Here is an 18,469-nt window from a genome sequence, read left to right as displayed (position 1 = left end):
CCTCTCTGTGACAAGTCAGCCCACGCCGCAGGGATAACCTGGTTTGCTGTGCCCTGCCTCCCTGCCACCTCCTCCCCTGGCATCCGTGCCCCTCCGTTCTGTGTCCGTGAGCTCGGTCTTGTCCGTGTGACTGTCCCGTTTGCGTGGAAGACAAGGCCGCCTTTCCTCTGCCCAGCTGCGCCCCGGCCTTCTCCAGGTGCCGGCCTGCATGAATGTGCCTCTGGCTGTCCCCACCCGTCGGGAACGGCCGCGAGACACCGCCTCTTCTCATCCCACCCCCCAGCAGCTTTTGCGCTCCGTAGGTAAAGACAGTTTAGATTTTACTTCTGAATTTGCCAAAGCTCGGCCCGCTGTGTTGGAAGCTGACACGACTTTCTTAGACCTTCAGGATCATCAGGCAGTCCTCCCTAGAGACCAGTCCATTGCATTTGGGGTCCTGGCTTCTGATGAGCGCTCCATAGTGGGCATAGGTCTCGTCTGGGTGTCTGGCATTTTGCTCTGACGAGCTTTTCCCTTTGAGGCCAACAGGAAAGGGGCGGCGGTACAGTGCTCTGTGCAGCATAACTGCAAGATGGGGGTGATTAAAATCGCTGTCTCACTTGGCTGCAAAGCCAGGCTCAGCCAAGCGTCCGTGCCAGTTGGGCACAGGCATGAAAAGTATGGGGACAAATAATTCAATCTTCAGCTTTGGTGACCTTGATAGGAGCTATTGTAAGAGGCCTTGTATGCAGTAAAGAAGAAGAGTTCAAGCCCTGTCTTTGTTGCTAATTATCCTATGACCTTGGCATGACCTAACTTCACAGGCCTCAGCTACTTCATCAGTCAAGAGAGGGTGACCTCAAAGCCAGGGTCACCTCCCATGAGCCCCTGGGCAATATTCCTGTTATCTGCTTCAATGAAAGAACAAAGAGAGGTCTGGGTGGGTTCTGATCCACAACAGTGTGGGGTCACGTTAAGGCCAGAAACTGGCTTTTTTGACCTTGGAGTGGAGGATGCGTTTAGATAACCTAGGACCGTCACACCAAAGCATTATAATGAGAAGTTTCCTTTCTTGTTTCTTTACTTCTCTTATTTCATTATAGGAGATTCAGGTAACTTCTCTGCAGTGTTGCTGGACAAATGGCCCCGGAAAGAATGAGGAGAAGAGTTGCAGGCTGGTGTGTGTGTGTGTATGTTTTGGTTGCGACTGTGACGTCTTCCCTTCTCTCTCCATTCCATTTGCTGGCCAGCAAACTTGTGTTACGTCCCTTCCCTCTCTGTGCTGCCTCAGGTAAGGTTTGCATGATCGCTGCAGAGGCTCTCAGGAGGCCCCGCGGTGGGATTGCACGTGTACTTCCGCACATACACTCCGGACTCAACTCTGGTTACTGAGAAGGGAGTCAGATAAAATACATGTTTTAAAAAACCGAACTTCAGATGAATTATTCAACTGCTGGCAGCCAACTTGACTTGAGAAAGCTGCATATTTAACATAGAAATGGGCTTAGCTGACCCCCTCGAAGGCATCTGTGAGGGACAAAAAGCAAGTGGGACTACTCATTCCAGTGACCACCTTCTGCCAGCAGTGCTGATGGGAAGTATCTCCAGAGCCTAACAGCAGTGGCACCCGACCTTGGTTTGGAAGGAAAACTTCCAGGAAGACATCTTTTTCTTCTAATGCCTTTCTGACATCTTAGGTCTTCCCTCCTCCTGTTCTCTTCCTCCGTCTTTTGCCTCTTTCTTCCCTTCCTACAGCTCCTCTGCCCAAAAGTACAAAAATCCACCTTCATTTGTAAATTTCAGGAAATTTTCTATAAAGAAAAGACATTCCTGACTTAGACAGTGACCGGGAGGTCGCGAGTTGATTCTTAAGTGTTCCTTCAAATACGCGAACCTGAATGAACGTGACACCACAGCATTCCAGGGACAGACACACTGACACAAAGAGCTGAAATGCCATTTTGACTTCTGAAGTGCTGTTTATAAACCTCAGACTGTCCTTTAAAAAAAAAAATCTTAAAAATTCTCCAGAAACAGAAAAAGAAATCAAAGTAGCTGAGTGGTCATGATCTTGAAATTATCGTGACACCCCGGGGCCAGGCAGCTACTCCTAGAAAGATGCTTTTGAAAGGATGCTTCTGTACTTGTTTTTAAGTTGGGTTCATTTCCTCTGTTATCTCTTTTAATAGACCCGGTCCTGGTCATTGTGCTGAGTCTAAATTGCATAGCTTTGTGTTGTTAACATTAGCGGAGCAAAGCCACCTTATCTTTTGTGGATTTTCATTCGGTTATGAATCTTCTTAAGAAGATTCTTCTTCTTAAGAAGAAGATTAAGAGTCGAATAGACTCTTCTTTTATTAAAATATATCTCCTGCCATTTTCCTTCACATCTCAGTCAAAAAAGAAGTTGGTAAATACCTGCATGTTGGAAAAGACGAAACAAGGTGAATAATCCATAGGGAAGCTACCCCAATCCGGTTTTGCAAACGGGCATTACATCAGGTGTATACTTACATAGGTAACATCTTCTAAGACATGGAGAGTCAACACTGTATACAACAAGCTCAGATTAGTCATACACACAAACCCATAATTTGATATATTTTTAGTTGGTATCACTCTCTGCCCCCACCTCTTTTGTGGTCGTGTCATGCTGTCTTTGTAGAGAACATCTTATTAAACTGCTTTTCAACAGTTAAGCCCATCCAAGTCTATATCCAGCCGGTATTTTACTGCCATGTAATCACCAGAGGGGTATTTCGAGTCCTGAAAAAAAATGAAACGCACTGAGATCTGATGAGGCTGGCGGGTATGTCCTATCCGCCTACTCAGAGCTCTAAGGCAATCTCTGTTTCATGATTCTGAAATCCAGAACTGTGTTGTAGGACGGAAATGCCAAGCGCTGAAAAAGGGAGATTAAAAAATGAAAACACAGCGAGGCGCCTGGGTGGCTCAGTGGGTTAAGTGGCCGACTCTTGACTTCTCGGCTCAGGTCATGATCTCAGGGTCGTGAGATCGAGCCCCGTGTCGGGCTCAGCGCCGAGCATGGCGCCTGCTCAGGATTCTTTCTCTCCCTCTCCCTCTGCCCCTCCCCCAGTGCGTGTGTGTGAGCTCTCTCTCTAAGATAAATCTTAAAAAAAAATGAAAACAGTGCATTGCTTCCATTTTTAAGTCTCAAAGACACGTGAGAGTCCACACATTAACCTGTGGGATTTGACCAACAGCTGCCATGAGTTTCAAAGATGAGCTCTGAGGGAATGTGGAGCTTTAAGAATGGGACAGAGCTTTCAGATGTGGGTGAAATGGCCTGAGATGTCCCTATATTTACCTTGACTCTTAGGAGTTCCACACTTGCCTTTTCTCAGCACCACATGCAAGTAGACCTCTACCTCCGCTCCCTGTCCATGTTACCAGGAAGTAATTCTCAAGTTCTCCCCAAAGCATGTACTTTCATAGAATTCAAAGGGAGGTCAGCTTTAACCAGGCCCTTCTTGAGTTTGCTCCTTTTTAAAAAGAGGGGGCTCTGAATTCTGTGCTGAGTTATTCTAGGCCTGGCCAGAGCTTGCCGTGTGTCTCTGTACTATCTTTTGAATCTGGAGACCCCAGGGATGCTACAGGCAAGTGAACCAATCCTCAAAATCAAGATAAAGGTGCTTTACTTGTCAGCTTACTAGTCTCTGGTCACTGGAGGATATGCATCTGATTATATTGTAGTTCCGTAACTAGATTTTCCCTTTAAATTAGCCAGAGTCTAAAACTGAAAAAAGCTAGAGAGGATCAAACAGAACGTCTCAGCCAGTAAGGGACAGAAGCATTATACAAATTAGAAACCTGTAAGTCAAACCCCCATCCTTTGGTAAGTTGAATATTTATATACCCCATTCATGACGATGGACAACACATATAGTCGTCCGTAACAAATGGATACCCTATATATGCAAATATATTCGCACTGTATATTTAAGACTCTGTAAAACATACACTTTACTGAAAAGTAGGTTTGTGTGTTTCTACGTATAGAAGTGTGGTCTATATACTACTCACTGAAGGATGTATCTATTCCATACACACACTTGTCAAGGCTTCCAGATTTGTCCTTTAGGTTAAATATTATCTTATTAAGAGCTTTCAGCTGGTTACAAATGTCTTTTTGTTTGTCCCCCAGGCTACTATGGGGACGGCCTAAATGCCATCATTGTGTTTGCTGCCTGTTTTCTGCCAGACAGCAGTCGGGCGGATTACCACTATGTCATGGAAAATCTTTTCCTGTGAGTGATACTTCTGACAAAGTGCTTCGAGTGAATGTCTGTGGCATGTCATGGCAGATAGAGCATCTTTAAGAAGAGGAAATAGATGGTGTAGAATATTCCCAGCCTTTGATGAAAAGTCAGTGAAATCTCTGTCAAGGAATATTGCTCAAGAGGCAAAACCTTTAAAAGAACACTTCTGTCAGCAGCATGAATGGAAAACAAAACGAACACAGTGTTGCCTGCACTCTAAAATTCTGTAACATTTCCTTTGGGTAAAGTGTTATTTTCGTTCCTCGATAACACGCTCTTATTCAGCTGATGATAACCCAGGTTCACTTATAGCATTCACTGGGGCTCTTGGTATATGATAACACTGTTGACATTTTTGAAATTCAGGTTCTAACCTATACATTTTTTGAGCGTACCTGCATTAAAAAGAGAGAGAGAGAAGGTAACCATACACATAATTGAGCAATACTCTCAGAGAAATAATTTTAGGAAACTGCATTCTTTTCAAGGTAAAGAGGTCCTATGCACAACCATTCTTCAATGTCATACTCCCTATAATTTAAATGTTAAATCATTAGAGTGTAAATAAGATGAACTGTTTCACGTGGGAAATGAAAACACTCCTCTTCCTTCCTGTGATCAGGTATGTAATAAGTACTTTAGAGCTGATGGTAGCTGAGGACTATATGATCGTGTACTTGAACGGCGCGACCCCGAGACGGAAGATGCCAGGGCTGGGCTGGATGAAGAGATGCTACCAGATGATTGACAGGCGGTATGTGGGCGCCATTATTTAATCCCTGTTTGACTTCCTCGGTAACTCCCATTTCTAATTCCCTGTCGCGTGCCAAGAACGTGATCACGTTTTAGGAACACCAAATTATGCAGAATTGAGATAATTAATTATAAATCTGTAAAAATATTAATAAAAGTGTCCCTTGATGCCCCAAATCTGAAATAAATCTAGATTTTGTTAGATGTTGTCATCTCAGACCTGACGACCGAGTCTGTTCCAAACTATGCGTGTGCCTTTGCCACATAGAGGTGCAGCTGATGCTGATAAGCCAGAGTAGCCATGACTCTTTACTGGTTTCATGTGATCCTGACGCTGGCTATGTGCACTGGCACGGTTTGGGTTTGGGCCACTGTTGTTGCTCTTATTTCATTATTCACTGATACTTCAGGTTAACCACCAGCCCATTTGGTGCTTTGGTGCACCTTTTCCTCAAGATACTTTACTTCCACCCATACTGGCTTGACTGGAACAAAACATGTTATATTGCCAACCATGGGAAAAGTATCATAAACATACAAACTTATGGTGTCTGTGATAAGTGTGGCATTCCCTTAGAGGTGGCTCCTTGCTTGATCTGATATTAACCAAGATCCAGTCAATGATCCAAACACTTACAAAGTAGCATCACTAAAGCTGAAAGACATGCCTGAATGTCAGGAACGTTAAAATGGTAACCTGACGCCAAACAACCACATGATACACTGTTAGTTGTTTCATAATATAGAAGAAGAAACCAAGGCTTAGTCGATCAAATAAATTGGCTAAGTTGTTAGTACGACTGTGTTCTTTTCAAAATAGTAAAGATAATGCTGGCAAAAATGAAAAGCATTGTTAAGCAAAAATACACCATGAGAGTTCTAGATTTAAGCTCTCTAGAAATACAGCCATTCTATTTTACATGGATTCCTATAGGAACATGAAGTTGGCATCAAACAAGTTATAAATGATATCTCAGAAAGTATTTTTTTTAATTAATCATGGTCATTCTATACCTTCCCATCGGGTAACTTACCTAGAACTCTCTAATATCATAATATTCTTATTTGGGGATATACCTTCTGTTTTAACTCCTACTGGAAATGGGTTATGAGTAATTCTTTTTCTTTTTTTAAAACAGGTTGCGAAAGAATTTGAAATCATTCATCATTGTTCATCCGTCTTGGTTCATCAGAACAATCCTTGCAGTGACACGACCTTTTATAAGGTATGTTGTTACTGTAGAAAAAGTAAAAGTACTACTAGTAGTTTTCCAAAATATGTCCTATAAACAAGAATTCATAAACTGAGAGAGTATTTAGGAAGACATGTTTTGCTTCCGGCTTTCCTGGAAAGATATTTTGGACGATCTAGCAAGAAACCCTAAGTAAAAGTGAGCATTATTTTATAATGACTATTTTCCCCTTACAAACATGAACTCTGTATTGCTTGCTGTAACACAGAAGAGGAAGTGGTGGGGTTTCTGTGCCACATTACAGAAGGGTAGATAATACTGTTAAAGTGATAGGGTATTTTGTAGAGAATAGAAAAGGCAGCCCAACACAGCAATGGAAAATAAAGACAAACCAAGGACGGAATCAGGAGCAATGGCTTTTGTCCTTCTTCTTCTGAGCAACTGTCATGTAGGCCGCCGAACTTCGGGAAGGAGGCTGGGCAGCCATTTTGAGAGCTTTTTTGATTGCCCACGCGCAGTCTTGGTTTCAATTCAGTTCAATTCAGTGAATATTTATTCACCATCTATGTTGTGTTAGATACCGTATAACCTTACATTTTGGGGAAGCAAAGAAAAATCAAACATGCGTCATAATGCAGTAAGACTTGGAACAGTTAAATGAAAGGGACAGTATGTATTTCCTAGAGAGCTTTCAAGTAAAATACGGTCTTACCCAACATCCGGATGCAGATTAGATCAATTGAAAGTTTTCTGTTTCAGAGTTGCTAATGAATTTCTAAGAACCATTCTGATCACTTCTGGAGGGGGAAAAAAAACCTGAAAGTTAAAAACCTTTATTTATTTTTACATAGTTTCCTGTGCCTTCCAGATCCATCCTTCTATGTTCAGTGTGCACTTACATAGATGTAGCATTTCCATCTCCTACTTCCAACAATTGAGTAGCATCATTCGACCTAGTTTTCCTGTGGCAAAGTTTAGTTCTTGACCATACTGTGTTCACTTGCTTTAAAAAATAATATGAAAAAATAATATGAAATATTTAAGGTATACAAAAAGCCACTTATTTTAATAATAGAAAATGCTTTGACAGGGGAGTAGGAATGAATGCACACTGAAGAGTTATAAAAAGTTTAGGGGCACCTGGGTGGCTCAGTCGGTTAAGCATCTGCCTTCGGCTCGGGTCATGATCTCAGGGTCCTGGGATCAAGTCCTGTGTCGGGCTCCCTGCTCACCCCTCTCCTGCTCCCCCTGCTTGTGCTCTCTGTCAAATAAATAAATAAAATCTTAAAAAAAAGAAAAAAGTTTAATGGTAGGTGCCTGGCTGGCTCAGGTGGTAGAGCATGCGACTCTTGATCTCAGGGTTATAAATTAAAGCCCCACATTGGGTGTAAAGATTACTTAAAAATAAAAAAAAAAAATTTTAAGTTTAATGGGTAAAGAAAGTAAACACTGGTGTTCATATTCATTCACTGATGTCTGTTTAATAGTTTAGGTGTAATAATTATAAAACAAATAAGTTCCTTGATAAATAGCCAAACATTTGTTGCTGTAAGACTACTGAAAAATAATTATAATTCAACATTATTTCTTGAAGGGAGCTTCAAGATATTAAGTCCAGCAATAATAAAATTATAGCAAATAGCATTATGGTAAATTACAGAAAACAATGGCTTACAGTTATTGAGTATTTACAGGCATTATTTCATTTACTTGTAATGACAGTCCTCTGAAGGAGGTGCTGTTTACAGTTTCCCTTATTTAGGAAAAGTCCCTGAGGTTCAGGGAGGTCAGATAAATTGTCTACGGCAAGAGCCAGCAAACCCGTTCTGGAAATATTTTAGGTTGTCTGGTCCATCTGGTCTCAGTCACAGTTGCTCGGCTCTGCTAGGTCGAAAGCAGTCATAGACAGCATGTAGGTAAGTGTGGCTGTCTTCCAATCAAACTTGACATAGGAACACTGAAGTTGAATGTCTTAAAATTTTTTACATGTCACAAGATAGTCTTGTTTTGCTATTATTTCAAATATTTTTTTAAAAATGTAGAAGCCATTCTTAGGCGGAGGACTGTAAAAAAAACAGCAAGCTGGCTTTGACCCATGAGCTATACTTTTCCAACGCCAGGTCTGATGTAATATAGCCAATAAACAGTAGACTTGGGCTTTGGACCCAATTGTCTGCCTCACTGTAAAGAAAACACACGTTAAGCACTTAAACATTGTATCCTACAGTCTCATATCCTGTGAAACCCTCTTTAAAGATCCAACCAATTTTTAGACCTGAAAAAAGAGGTCACTAAATGTATTCTAGGTCTTTTCCCCACTGAAGGGTAGCTCCTATCATAGAGGTAGATGGGAAATTCATTTTTTTTTTTTTTATGTGAGGTAGAGATTGAGAGATTAATTAGCTCAGTTGCTGTCCTCAGAAAGCTCAGGGCCTAGCAGCTGACATAGGCAGAAAAGTAAGCAGTTACAATCCAGGGTACCACTGTGGGGTGATAACTCAGGGCTCAGCTGAGTTTGGGGTAGCAGGAGGAGTAAAGGCTGAGGGTCTGCGTCAAGAGAGGCATTCCAGAAGAATGAGCCATCAAGGTGAATTTTGAAGAACCGACAGGACTGGTTAGCTGAAACCTGGTAGAAACAGCAGGTGCAAACACATCAAGAAGACAATATGGCGTGTTCGGAGAACTGTACATTCTAATGAACATAACCCTGGAGCTGGAAGCTTCCCCCGCTACCCACTCCATCTTTTATCAAACCTGAATTTAGCTCAGAAAGTCCAGGGGAAGGAAGAGGCCGCATGTAGCGTATCACTGGTGGTGTGTGTTACCCACGACTTGTCAGGAGGCCTACAGGTGACTGGATGGAGACAAAAGTTACTCACAAGTCACAGCCAGTGGCCCAGGGTCAAACTGCAAGTACATTGTGAGGGAGAAATCTAGAGAGAAATGACCCTGCAGACGCTTCCTTCTAGAATGCTCAGTAGTTGAACAGGAGGCAGACAGCTCTGCGTGGTCAGTAGACTGGGGGAGGTCTTTTCATGGGAAACTCTTCAAGAAAGTTCAGTGCTCGGTCAAGTTCCCTTTCAAGTGGAATGATACATTTTATTTTTTCATTTTTATTTTTTTTAAAGATTTTATTTATTTATTCGACAGAGATAGAGACAGCCAGCGAGAGAGGGAACACAAGCAGGGGGGAGTGGGAGAGGAAGAAGCAGGCTCATAGCGGAGGAGCCTGATGTGGGGCTCAATCCCATAACGCCGGGATCACGCCCTGAGCTGAAGGCAGATGCTTAACCGCTGTGCCACCCAGGCGCCCCAGGAATGATACATTTTAAAAATTAGTTTGCGATTATATACAAATGCCTTCTTCTTATAAAACATCCAATCATTAAGGACAAGACCAAGTTTTTCCTTCAACAACTACCAGCTCCTGTCCCTCACTCCCTTCCCAGAGGCAGATTCCTTGGCAAACAAAGCCAAACAAACCATAAACCAGTGATTCTGGAGAGTGGCGAGAACCACCGAGGGGCCATGCCATTGTGGTGGAGAGTGTAGACTCTGGGTGGGGGATGGGTGAAATCGGTGATGGGGATTAAGGAGCGCAGGTCAGTTGTGATGAACACCACATGACGTATGGAAGTGTGAATCACTCTGTTGTCCACCTGAAACGAATATAACACTGTAGGTTAACTAACTGGAATTAAAAGAAAAACTTAGAGGAAAAAAAAAAATCAGTGTAGACTCTGTAGTCACACTGCCCTGAGTTTGAATCCAGGCTCTACCACTTACTAAAGGTGAGGCCTTGGGCAGATACTTAACTCCCTGTGTCTTGAGTTTCTTTGTCTTTAAAAAGAGAATAATGGCTTTAAAAAAAAAAATAATAATAAAAAGAGAATAATGGGACGCCTGGCTGGCTCAGTCAGTACAGCATGCGACTCTTGATCTCGAAGTTGTGAGTTCAAGCCCCACCTGTGGCATAGAGTTTACTTAAAAAAAAAAAAAAAAAAAGACCACTAGGAGCATCTTTTTAAAAGAGAGAGAAGAAGAATAGCACCTACCTCTTTAGGCTGTAAGAAGAAATAAGTGTGTTAATAAATATAAACCACTTAAAACAATATCTTGCATATTGTAACTACTCAAATATGTAGCCTTTCTTTTTAGTAAGTACTGGGCCAAGGTGTTGCATTTTTCAGGATTTTCAAGAGGCAACAACCTTAGGGGGGGGTGAAATAGCCACTTAATGATATTTTTCTTTTCTTTTCTTTTTTCAGTTCAAAATTCAGTAGTAAAATTAAATATGTCAATAGCTTAGCAGAACTGAGTGGGCTGATCCCAATGGATTGCATCCATATTCCAGAGAGCATCATCAAGTAAGTCTGGATGGTTTCCAAGACTTGGTAAGAAATACTGCATGTTTGGAGAGGGAGGTTGCAAAAGAACTCATTTCTGGAATACTGGGGAAATGGCATTATCTTCTATTTAAAACAAATATTAAATATTTTCCAATAAATAGATTTTTTTTTCTCATAACCCATAGATAACTGTTCTGTTCTTTGAGATCCTCTTTTACATAATCTTCTCTTGGGGTTATTGATTATTGCTCATTTCACCTTGAATTTTGCTACCATTTTGGGGACGGCGTGAAGTTAACATGAATCGGTGAATCTGTCACCTGTGATTCCCACTGTCACAAACACAGCTGGGTCTGAGTATAGCTTTGATTTCTTTATTGCCTTATAGAAAGGAACTTACCCACATGACCCTAGGGAAAGGGCTGGGGGGCAGGGAACTACCATCTCTCTGTTTTCTTCTACATCCTTCTTCTTCATGGTTCCCTTCAGGTGAAAGGTAAGGCAGGGTGGTAGGTGGCGGGGTTAGGGATGACCGCCTTCCTCAGGACAGGGTAATGTAGCCGCAGCCTGTGAGGAGCAGGCATGGAGACTGAAGGTCACTGGATCATGCTGCAAAAATAATGAGTAACAGTTAACAGTGACCACTTGGAGCTGAGCCTTAAACATGTGGATACTGACAAATGAACCCTCCTGTTTGGTTCTTTGTTGCAAAGAACCATTGTTTTCTGTGGCTTGTGCTTTTCTTCCACTGTGTCTGATTCACTCGTCTTTTTAATTAAAAATGGGAGGAATTTAACCATTAGCTCAAAGAGAACAGATAAGGATACCCTGCCCCGTCCTCCTCCATTAAGACAGATAACAAAATGGACCTCCCAATTTGCACTTCCAAAAAAGAGTCCCTTTACTAAAAAAAAAAAAAAAATTAATTAATTAAAAAAAGGAAAAGAAACTGGAAGGAAAGGACTTGCGTTTAGTGGCAATACTATGTCGGGCATAGACGTGCTTATTCGTATCACGTGTTTAATCTCCACAGTAAACCCCCATCTGCAGATCAGGGAAACTAACAGTAAAAAAAGTTACTTTTGCACAGTGTAAGTAGGAGCAGGGATGAGATGAACTAGAATTCAGACCCAGGTCAGCCTGGCACCAGAATTCCCATCCCCTTTTCTAGTAGTTTCCTTGACCTCCCTTAAAGTATCTGTCTGAAGTCAAAGCTCAGGAGTGGATGCGGTTGGTCTTCCTTGTGCTGGTAGGAGGTGAACACAGGATAGTGATTTGGCTTCGAACTGCCGTTGGCTCAGCCAAATCAAGCAGTGTTTCTATAATTCTAACTATGGCTTTGATCTACTTAGCTTCTGGGGTTCCCACACCTAGCGAACCTCACAGCTCTGTCCTGCTGCCTCAGAAAGGTGCCTCCCCATCTCCAGAGCCGCTCCTACTCTTTGAATAAAATAAAGTAACTAGAGGGGCTCCCAGGTGGCTCCGTCGGTTAAGTGCCCGACTCCTGATCTCAGCTCAGGTCTTGATCTCAAGGTCATGAGAAAAAAAAGTCACTGGAGCGCCCACCTCCTGTAACGCTGCCTCCATTTGCAAAAGATGACAAGGACATTTTCTCTTCAGGGGGAAATGGCCACTTTCTCAGTGAATACAGTAAGGCTTCCTGTTGGAAAAAAAGAAGAAAATGGATGTTGGAGACTTAGCATTAGATTTGAATCTTCCTTCCGTCCCCCAGTGTCTCTAAGACTTCAGGCAACCTATTAAACTCTCGATTGTCTCAGCTGCAGCATCCAGAAAAGGGAGGAGTAGGGGGCAATTCATAGACCGGTCCCGAGGATCGAATGAAAATGTACATAATGCCTTCAGGAAGCCTCCTGGACTCAGTTAGCAAGTCAGAATGTTATTATCCTGATGTTGCTTTTAGGGACTCAGTCTCATATGGGACCGTGTAAATGAGAAGTTAAACATGTCCAGGACACTTTTCATTCATCGACACCCATCGTTTTTTCAAAGGCTCCCATTCAGGAGAAGTTTCTTCAGGAGGAAGGGTTCCATTTCAAAGAAATTGACAACCATCTATGTCCTCCCCAGGGGTCCATGTTTTCTCCTGTCTTGTGCAATCCGTCTTCTCTGGATGTCCTTTCTGCCACTTCTGTTCCCGTCCTCCACTGTCTCATTTTCATGTTATGCCATTTTCAAATTGATACAAGCTATAGCCCCTTCCTGTTACTGAGTAACATTCAAAGAGTCTGGTCTCAGCCAATCCCAAGACCCGTATTCAACTGGGATGGAGCCTGTTATCAAAGGGCTTGAATGAAAGAAAAACCTGCCCCATCTGGAATCAGATTTATAATTACTGATTACAGTCAGTTCTTGTTATTGGTGGCCGTGATGTTCTAGAACCCTGACTGGCGAATGTGGAACCATTGTTCCTAGGGGGAGTATGGGGCTAAGTTCCTCCAGGCATCTGGTTAATTTTCATTAGCCAATTAATATATAACCTTGTTCTATGTGTGTTTCTGTTTAAAGACACCTTATCTGATGCATACTGTTGACTCACTAACATTGAATTCACGACCCACGGCACCATAACTCCTGCCTAAACAAAGCTGCTGTAACACACACGTATTCTCCGTAAGGCACATCACAGCCTTCTCGTGCTTAGGAACACCGGCCAGCACTTACGCACTATGCTTCGAGGCCATTTGAAATGGCGAAATCACCAACGAACAGCACAAACAGGGAAAACATGGCATTAAATAGGTTGCAAATAGGACGCCTGTTGACAGCACGAGAGCTAAAACAAGGACGCAGAGCCTTGTTTTGTTCGACCTCAGCTGGGAAGGTGCGCATCAGGTGACTCAAATTTTTTGCCACTCAGTGAAAGTCAGCAAGTGCCCACGGAAGTGCCACGGGTATTGATGCTGGGGTTACAGATACAGGTTTAATCAGTAGGCAAATTTGCAGACACAGAATCTGCGAATAATGAGGATTGGCTGTATATCATTACGAATTCTAACTCATGGATTTTATCAAATGAAAATAAGTTTTCTCCCAAAAGGCAATCTGATGATTCTGGGGGGAAGGGGGGTAGGCTTTTGCTGTCTCGTTTTGACTGTCCTTTAAACCACATACCTGTCGTTTCTCCATCTGTTTGCTCGTTTTCCTCATTGCATTCATTTTTTATCTCGTAAGGTACGATGAAGAGAGATCTTATAAGAGAAGTGTGAGGTAAACTCTCCCGAGCTACCCTTCACGCTGGACCCTCTGTGTGTGTGCACCAGTGTCTCACTCGTGGGTGACCTCAACATGCTACCAGTGCGAGAGGTCATTCTATCAGCTCCTTGTAGTCTCCCATTCTGGGTCTTTGTCTTGTGTGTAAAGCTGTTGAGGTCAGCCAAATCTGCAACCAAAACCCACTAAACCAGATACACCCTTGACTTGGCCCAGGCTGCAAGCTCTCTCTAACTCTGCCCCACAGACCGATGTGGACGGTTTCGGCTTTATTCAGCCAGCATGTTGCTGATCTCCTTGCAACTTGTAGATGCACCTTTCTGAAGGAACTGGCAGAGTAACCCTACAGAAACACCGAATGGGAGGAAAGGGCACCAGGTCCAATCGAAGGAGCGCGTCTCGGTGCCCCAAAGGATGGTTTCTAAAAGCACATATGCTCCACTTATGTTTGGCTCCGCTTTGCTGGGTGACTCTCTCACGCTGTGCTTGCTTCTTTTTTGTTTCTTTTCTACACCGATAATTTTTGCTCATGCAGACTGGATGAAGAACTGAGGGAAGCATCAGAAGCAGCTAAGTAAGACTTGCTTTTCATTCGGCAGCTGGTGTGAGGTTGGCTTGCATTTCCGGAATGAATCGGGAGGACTGCATGCCTGGTGTTTTAGTCTTGCCTCCTGATAATAATGCTGCACTTGAAATGTTCCCTTTGTCCCACGATAGATGCAATTGCTGGTATTCCTACTACAACCTACTTTCCCCTGTGATCTTGCTTATCTTAAAGAACACATTTGTTACCATTGTTTGTTTGTTTGTTTCTTTTTTTTTATGTACACGCAATTTTTGGCACTACAGCCCAGGAACACATCACAGGCATTACCACATAGCATACATCCACATGATTGTTAGATATTTTGAGGCAACAAAAGCTCACTAACTCATACTAATGGAGAGAAATGATGACACGTCGAAATTTGGAATATTTTTGTAGAACCAGTTTTGTCACTTTCCAAGTTTTTTTAAGCACATTATTTAGCGGACTTGGAAGTATTGCTTAACAAAATAATGCTTCTGAGCTATTTGGATGAATAGAAAAAGAATCATTACTCCCTATTGTTAAAGTATAGTTTTCAAAAGGGCAAAACCTGAACTTTAATGCAACTGTAAAGTGGATACATGCCAATGATTTTATTCAACTAATTATTTAACGAAGGAGCCAGTAAGTGTTAAAACCGGTTCAAAGAACATTTGCAAAGCTAGATTTCATTGAGTGATTTATCGAGGAATGTTAGGATAAGATTATTAGTTTAGATACAAAATGGATCAGTGTCCAACAGAGCAATAAACTGTGACCTAGGATGATCTTTTCCACTGGACAGAAATTATTTGCATCTCTTTTCAACAAAAATGTACAAGTTAACCTCTGCCCCCAAAGAGTTGTAAAATAGCCCATCAACAGAAACTCAACTCAGCATTGCTTTGAAAGAAAATCCAGTAATTTCCCTTTCTTACTTCCAAGTCCAAAAATTTTTCTGACACTATGTGTCAAGTAGACAGGTACTATTCGGAACGTTTACTATATTAAAGCTTCTTCTCCACTTCAAATGTTGCTTACACTGTTAATTTCTATAACTAGTTCCCATTTTAATAGATACTGCAAAAACAGAAACCCAGGCAATGTCCAAAAAGCTACAAATTCTGAATAAATAAGGTTTTATTTTCTATATAAGTATAAATGCCAATTCCTCCTGAGAACAATCCATTGAGGTGTTTTTTTGTTTTTTTTTTTACTACAATACATTCTTATTGCAGGTAATCTGTAGAATTATTTGCCTATAGAGTGGACCTTTTGGGTTAAAATTCGAGGAAAAGGGCCACCTGGCTGGCTCAGTTGAAAGAGCATGCGACTCTTTATCTCGGGGTTGTGAGTTCAAGCCTCACACTGGGTATAGAGCTCATTTAAAAAAAAAAAAAAAAAGACTGAAATTAATTAATTCAAGGAAAGATTTTTTGCCTTAGAAACCTTGACATTAGTGTAGTTTCGTGTTACAATATTCCTATCTTTAAGTTTTCGTTCAAGATAACTGACACCCGTTTACACTAACAGTACTCGAAAGTATTTGAATTTCTACACTAACAGAATCTTCTTAGTCTCTGACTCAACTGTTACAAACCAGAAGTTGGAAAAGAAAGGAAGACGTTAGGAACCAAGGAACCAGATGTTGGCGTAATGCACCCCGTTAACATTTATCTGCACTCAGTTTGCATGGTGTCATTAGATTCCCCAGAGACAGAAGAGCAATGAGTTTGTCTTTCAGATTTTTTTTACGATGATAACATATTTATAAAATTAAGGAGGTGTTTTCAAGACAAAAGATTGAGGAGAGGGAAATCAATAATTTTCCAGCCAAACCCATTGTAAGTCATATGGCCATGTTCTTTCATTATTACCATAAAATCTTGCCCCCTTTAGTAGAGTTTTCCCTCCCTCCACATGTCGGCCCTTCCTGTTTAGCTACCTAGGGAAATAGTTATTTGGGGTTTATTGTGTAGCTTTCTCTTTTTTCCTCTCCGATCTTTCCCTCTCTTCACTTCCCTAGCCCCACACCCTCCCTCCCCAGGTGTCCAGATAGTCTAGGATGATCCTGAGACGACTTGATCTCCTTCCTGACAGAAGCGCCAAGTGTGCCTAGCACATAATAGAGGCTCAGTAAATTTCTGCCGCATAAATTAACGAATGTGCATAAAATCCAGTTCATCACCGTGGAGCAGTGGTTCTCAGACTTCACTGCACAGCAGGATCACATGGAACACTGGCTCCAACACAGGGTCCTGGGACTCAGCTCAGAGCCTCTAAGTCAGCAGGCCTGAGCATCGGTAATCCTAACACATTATGGTAATGCCTTTGCTGCCCGTCTGAGGACCACGCTCCGACAATCACCACCTGAAAGCCAATGCCCGAATAAAATTTGTCTTAGGAGTCAATGCTCTTGTTTTGGGTTCAGCGGGTAAGCTGCCTGTCTCAGTTCCTCTCCAGCTGATCCTCCACCTTTTGATGGTGACATGACCTGTGCGAGGACTTGAAATACATTTGCACATTTGAAAATGTAGGGGGAAAGAACTTTACACGGTTGGCGCCACAGATGATCGCGATGCCTCTAAATCCTATCGTACCAGCCTACTAACTACATCTCTTTAACTACCTTTCGGCCTCTGAAGTGGCTCCCAGTCCTCGGACAGATTGTATATGATTTGGCGTTCAGAAAACATGGTCATTGCAGACCTATGGTTAGGGTCTAGAAGCCAGTTAACCCAGGTTCTTTCTATTAACAGACACACCCGTCCTTCCACATGACCTCTATTTAAAAGCTTCAGGCTGGTTCTAACCGAAGGCAAACACCTACCTCATCAGGGAGCAAAACCTATCTTGCTCTTGTTTTGCTTTATTTTCGATCATTCACCTTTTCCGCCCATACACACCACCTCTTAATTGACTTTCAGAAGGTGATTTCTTCAGCCTGCCCTACGTTTTCCTTAAAACTTGACATCTATGCAGGAGGGAAAATATGTGGGAAGGACTAGTTGTGTACAGAGAGCTGTTCTTATTTTGAAAATGGTAAAGAATCCATCAGCTGCCTTTGGAATGATAGTATTAAATGGATTGGAAATTGCTGTTTTCATTGGAAGGGATTATGCAAAGAAAAAACACAGAGAAGTTAGATTCAGAAGAATGGCTTTTCTTGATGCCATTCCAGCTTTGCTAGGTTTTTCTACCATACTGTTAACACTTGCCTGACTGTCCTTGTTCACTCAAGTTGCCAAATATTCTCCATAAAAATGCCTGACCACCAGTGAGAAGGGTAGAGGGGGCAGAGGGAAGCGCTCTGTCCTTCCCAGGGAGATCGATCGCCTTCTGCCATCTCAACAAAATGTCTAATGTGAATAACTGAACCTCTTATGTTCAAACAGATGTATTACCTAATGAAATAATTCACATTATAAAAGGAAGCCTTTCATTTAAAAAGATCACAGAGGGGCTCCTGGGGGGTTGACTCTTCGTTTTGGCTCAGGTCATGATCTCAGGGTCCTGAGATCAAACCCCGAATCTGGCTCCATGCTGAGCATGGAGTCGGCTTGAGGTTCTTTCCCCCTCCTCCACCCTCCCCCTCTGCTCCTTCCCCTGCTCTCGTGCTCTCGCTCTAAGTAAAATCTTTCTAAAAAATAAGAAATAAAAAGATCATAAAATCTCTTTAAATATTTTGTTTGCCCATAATAAAAGATGACCAGAGGGGAGAAAGTAAAAGTTGAAATGTACTGTTAATCAGAAATTAATATAGAACACATGTGAAATTTGCTTACAGAGGAATGCCACCACATTGGAATATTAAAAGCAGCTAATATTACACCAAAAGCATAAACACGTTCATACATTGTAACAAAACTCATTTATTTCATATGGTTACATTTTTCTTTCTGGACACATTCAGTTTAGGTTAATCTTCGGATTCACTCCTATTACCCAAACACAGCTCAGCCGTATAGTAGTAAGTGTCCTGTTATTTTTCTGTAACAAGGAAAGCTGACCCTGGCATTTTTTCTTTTAGTGTCTACGAAAATCCTCATTCTTGTGCAAACTGAAAGTTAACTGTGTTCGTGTGCAAATAAAATTAGGCTGCTTGAGAGGGGCTGT

The 18,469-nt window shown here is 42.0% G+C and overlaps 1 protein-coding gene across 8 annotated transcripts in view; it reads left to right on the top strand.

Moving 5' to 3' along the window:
- The window catches only part of PRUNE2 (prune homolog 2 with BCH domain), a 249,271-nt gene that overhangs the window by 223,241 nt on the left and 7,561 nt on the right, over positions 1-18,469 (top strand). For 3 of the 8 annotated variants that reach the window (XM_087858856.1, XM_087858855.1, XM_087858853.1), the window contains exons 13-18: positions 4,145-4,247; positions 4,882-5,013; positions 6,152-6,238; positions 10,474-10,572; positions 13,747-13,782; positions 14,321-14,359. In XM_087858856.1, the coding sequence (XP_087714982.1) occupies positions 4,145-4,247; positions 4,882-5,013; positions 6,152-6,238; positions 10,474-10,572; positions 13,747-13,782; positions 14,321-14,359 (496 nt within the window). Of the gene's footprint in view, positions 1-1,082; positions 1,254-4,144; positions 4,248-4,881; positions 5,014-6,151; positions 6,239-10,473; positions 10,573-13,746; positions 13,783-14,320; positions 14,360-18,469 lie in introns of those variants that run through there. The other 5 variants (XM_087858858.1, XM_087858854.1, XM_087858859.1 and 2 more) reach the window with 3 other exon arrangements.

The sequence above is a fragment of the Ursus americanus genome, chromosome 34 (genome assembly GCF_024610735.1).
Source record: "Ursus americanus isolate L20-20 chromosome 34, mUrsAme1.1.p, whole genome shotgun sequence".
Classification (NCBI taxonomy): Eukaryota; Metazoa; Chordata; class Mammalia; order Carnivora; family Ursidae; genus Ursus; species Ursus americanus.
This window is presented reverse-complemented; position numbering and strand designations above follow the sequence as displayed.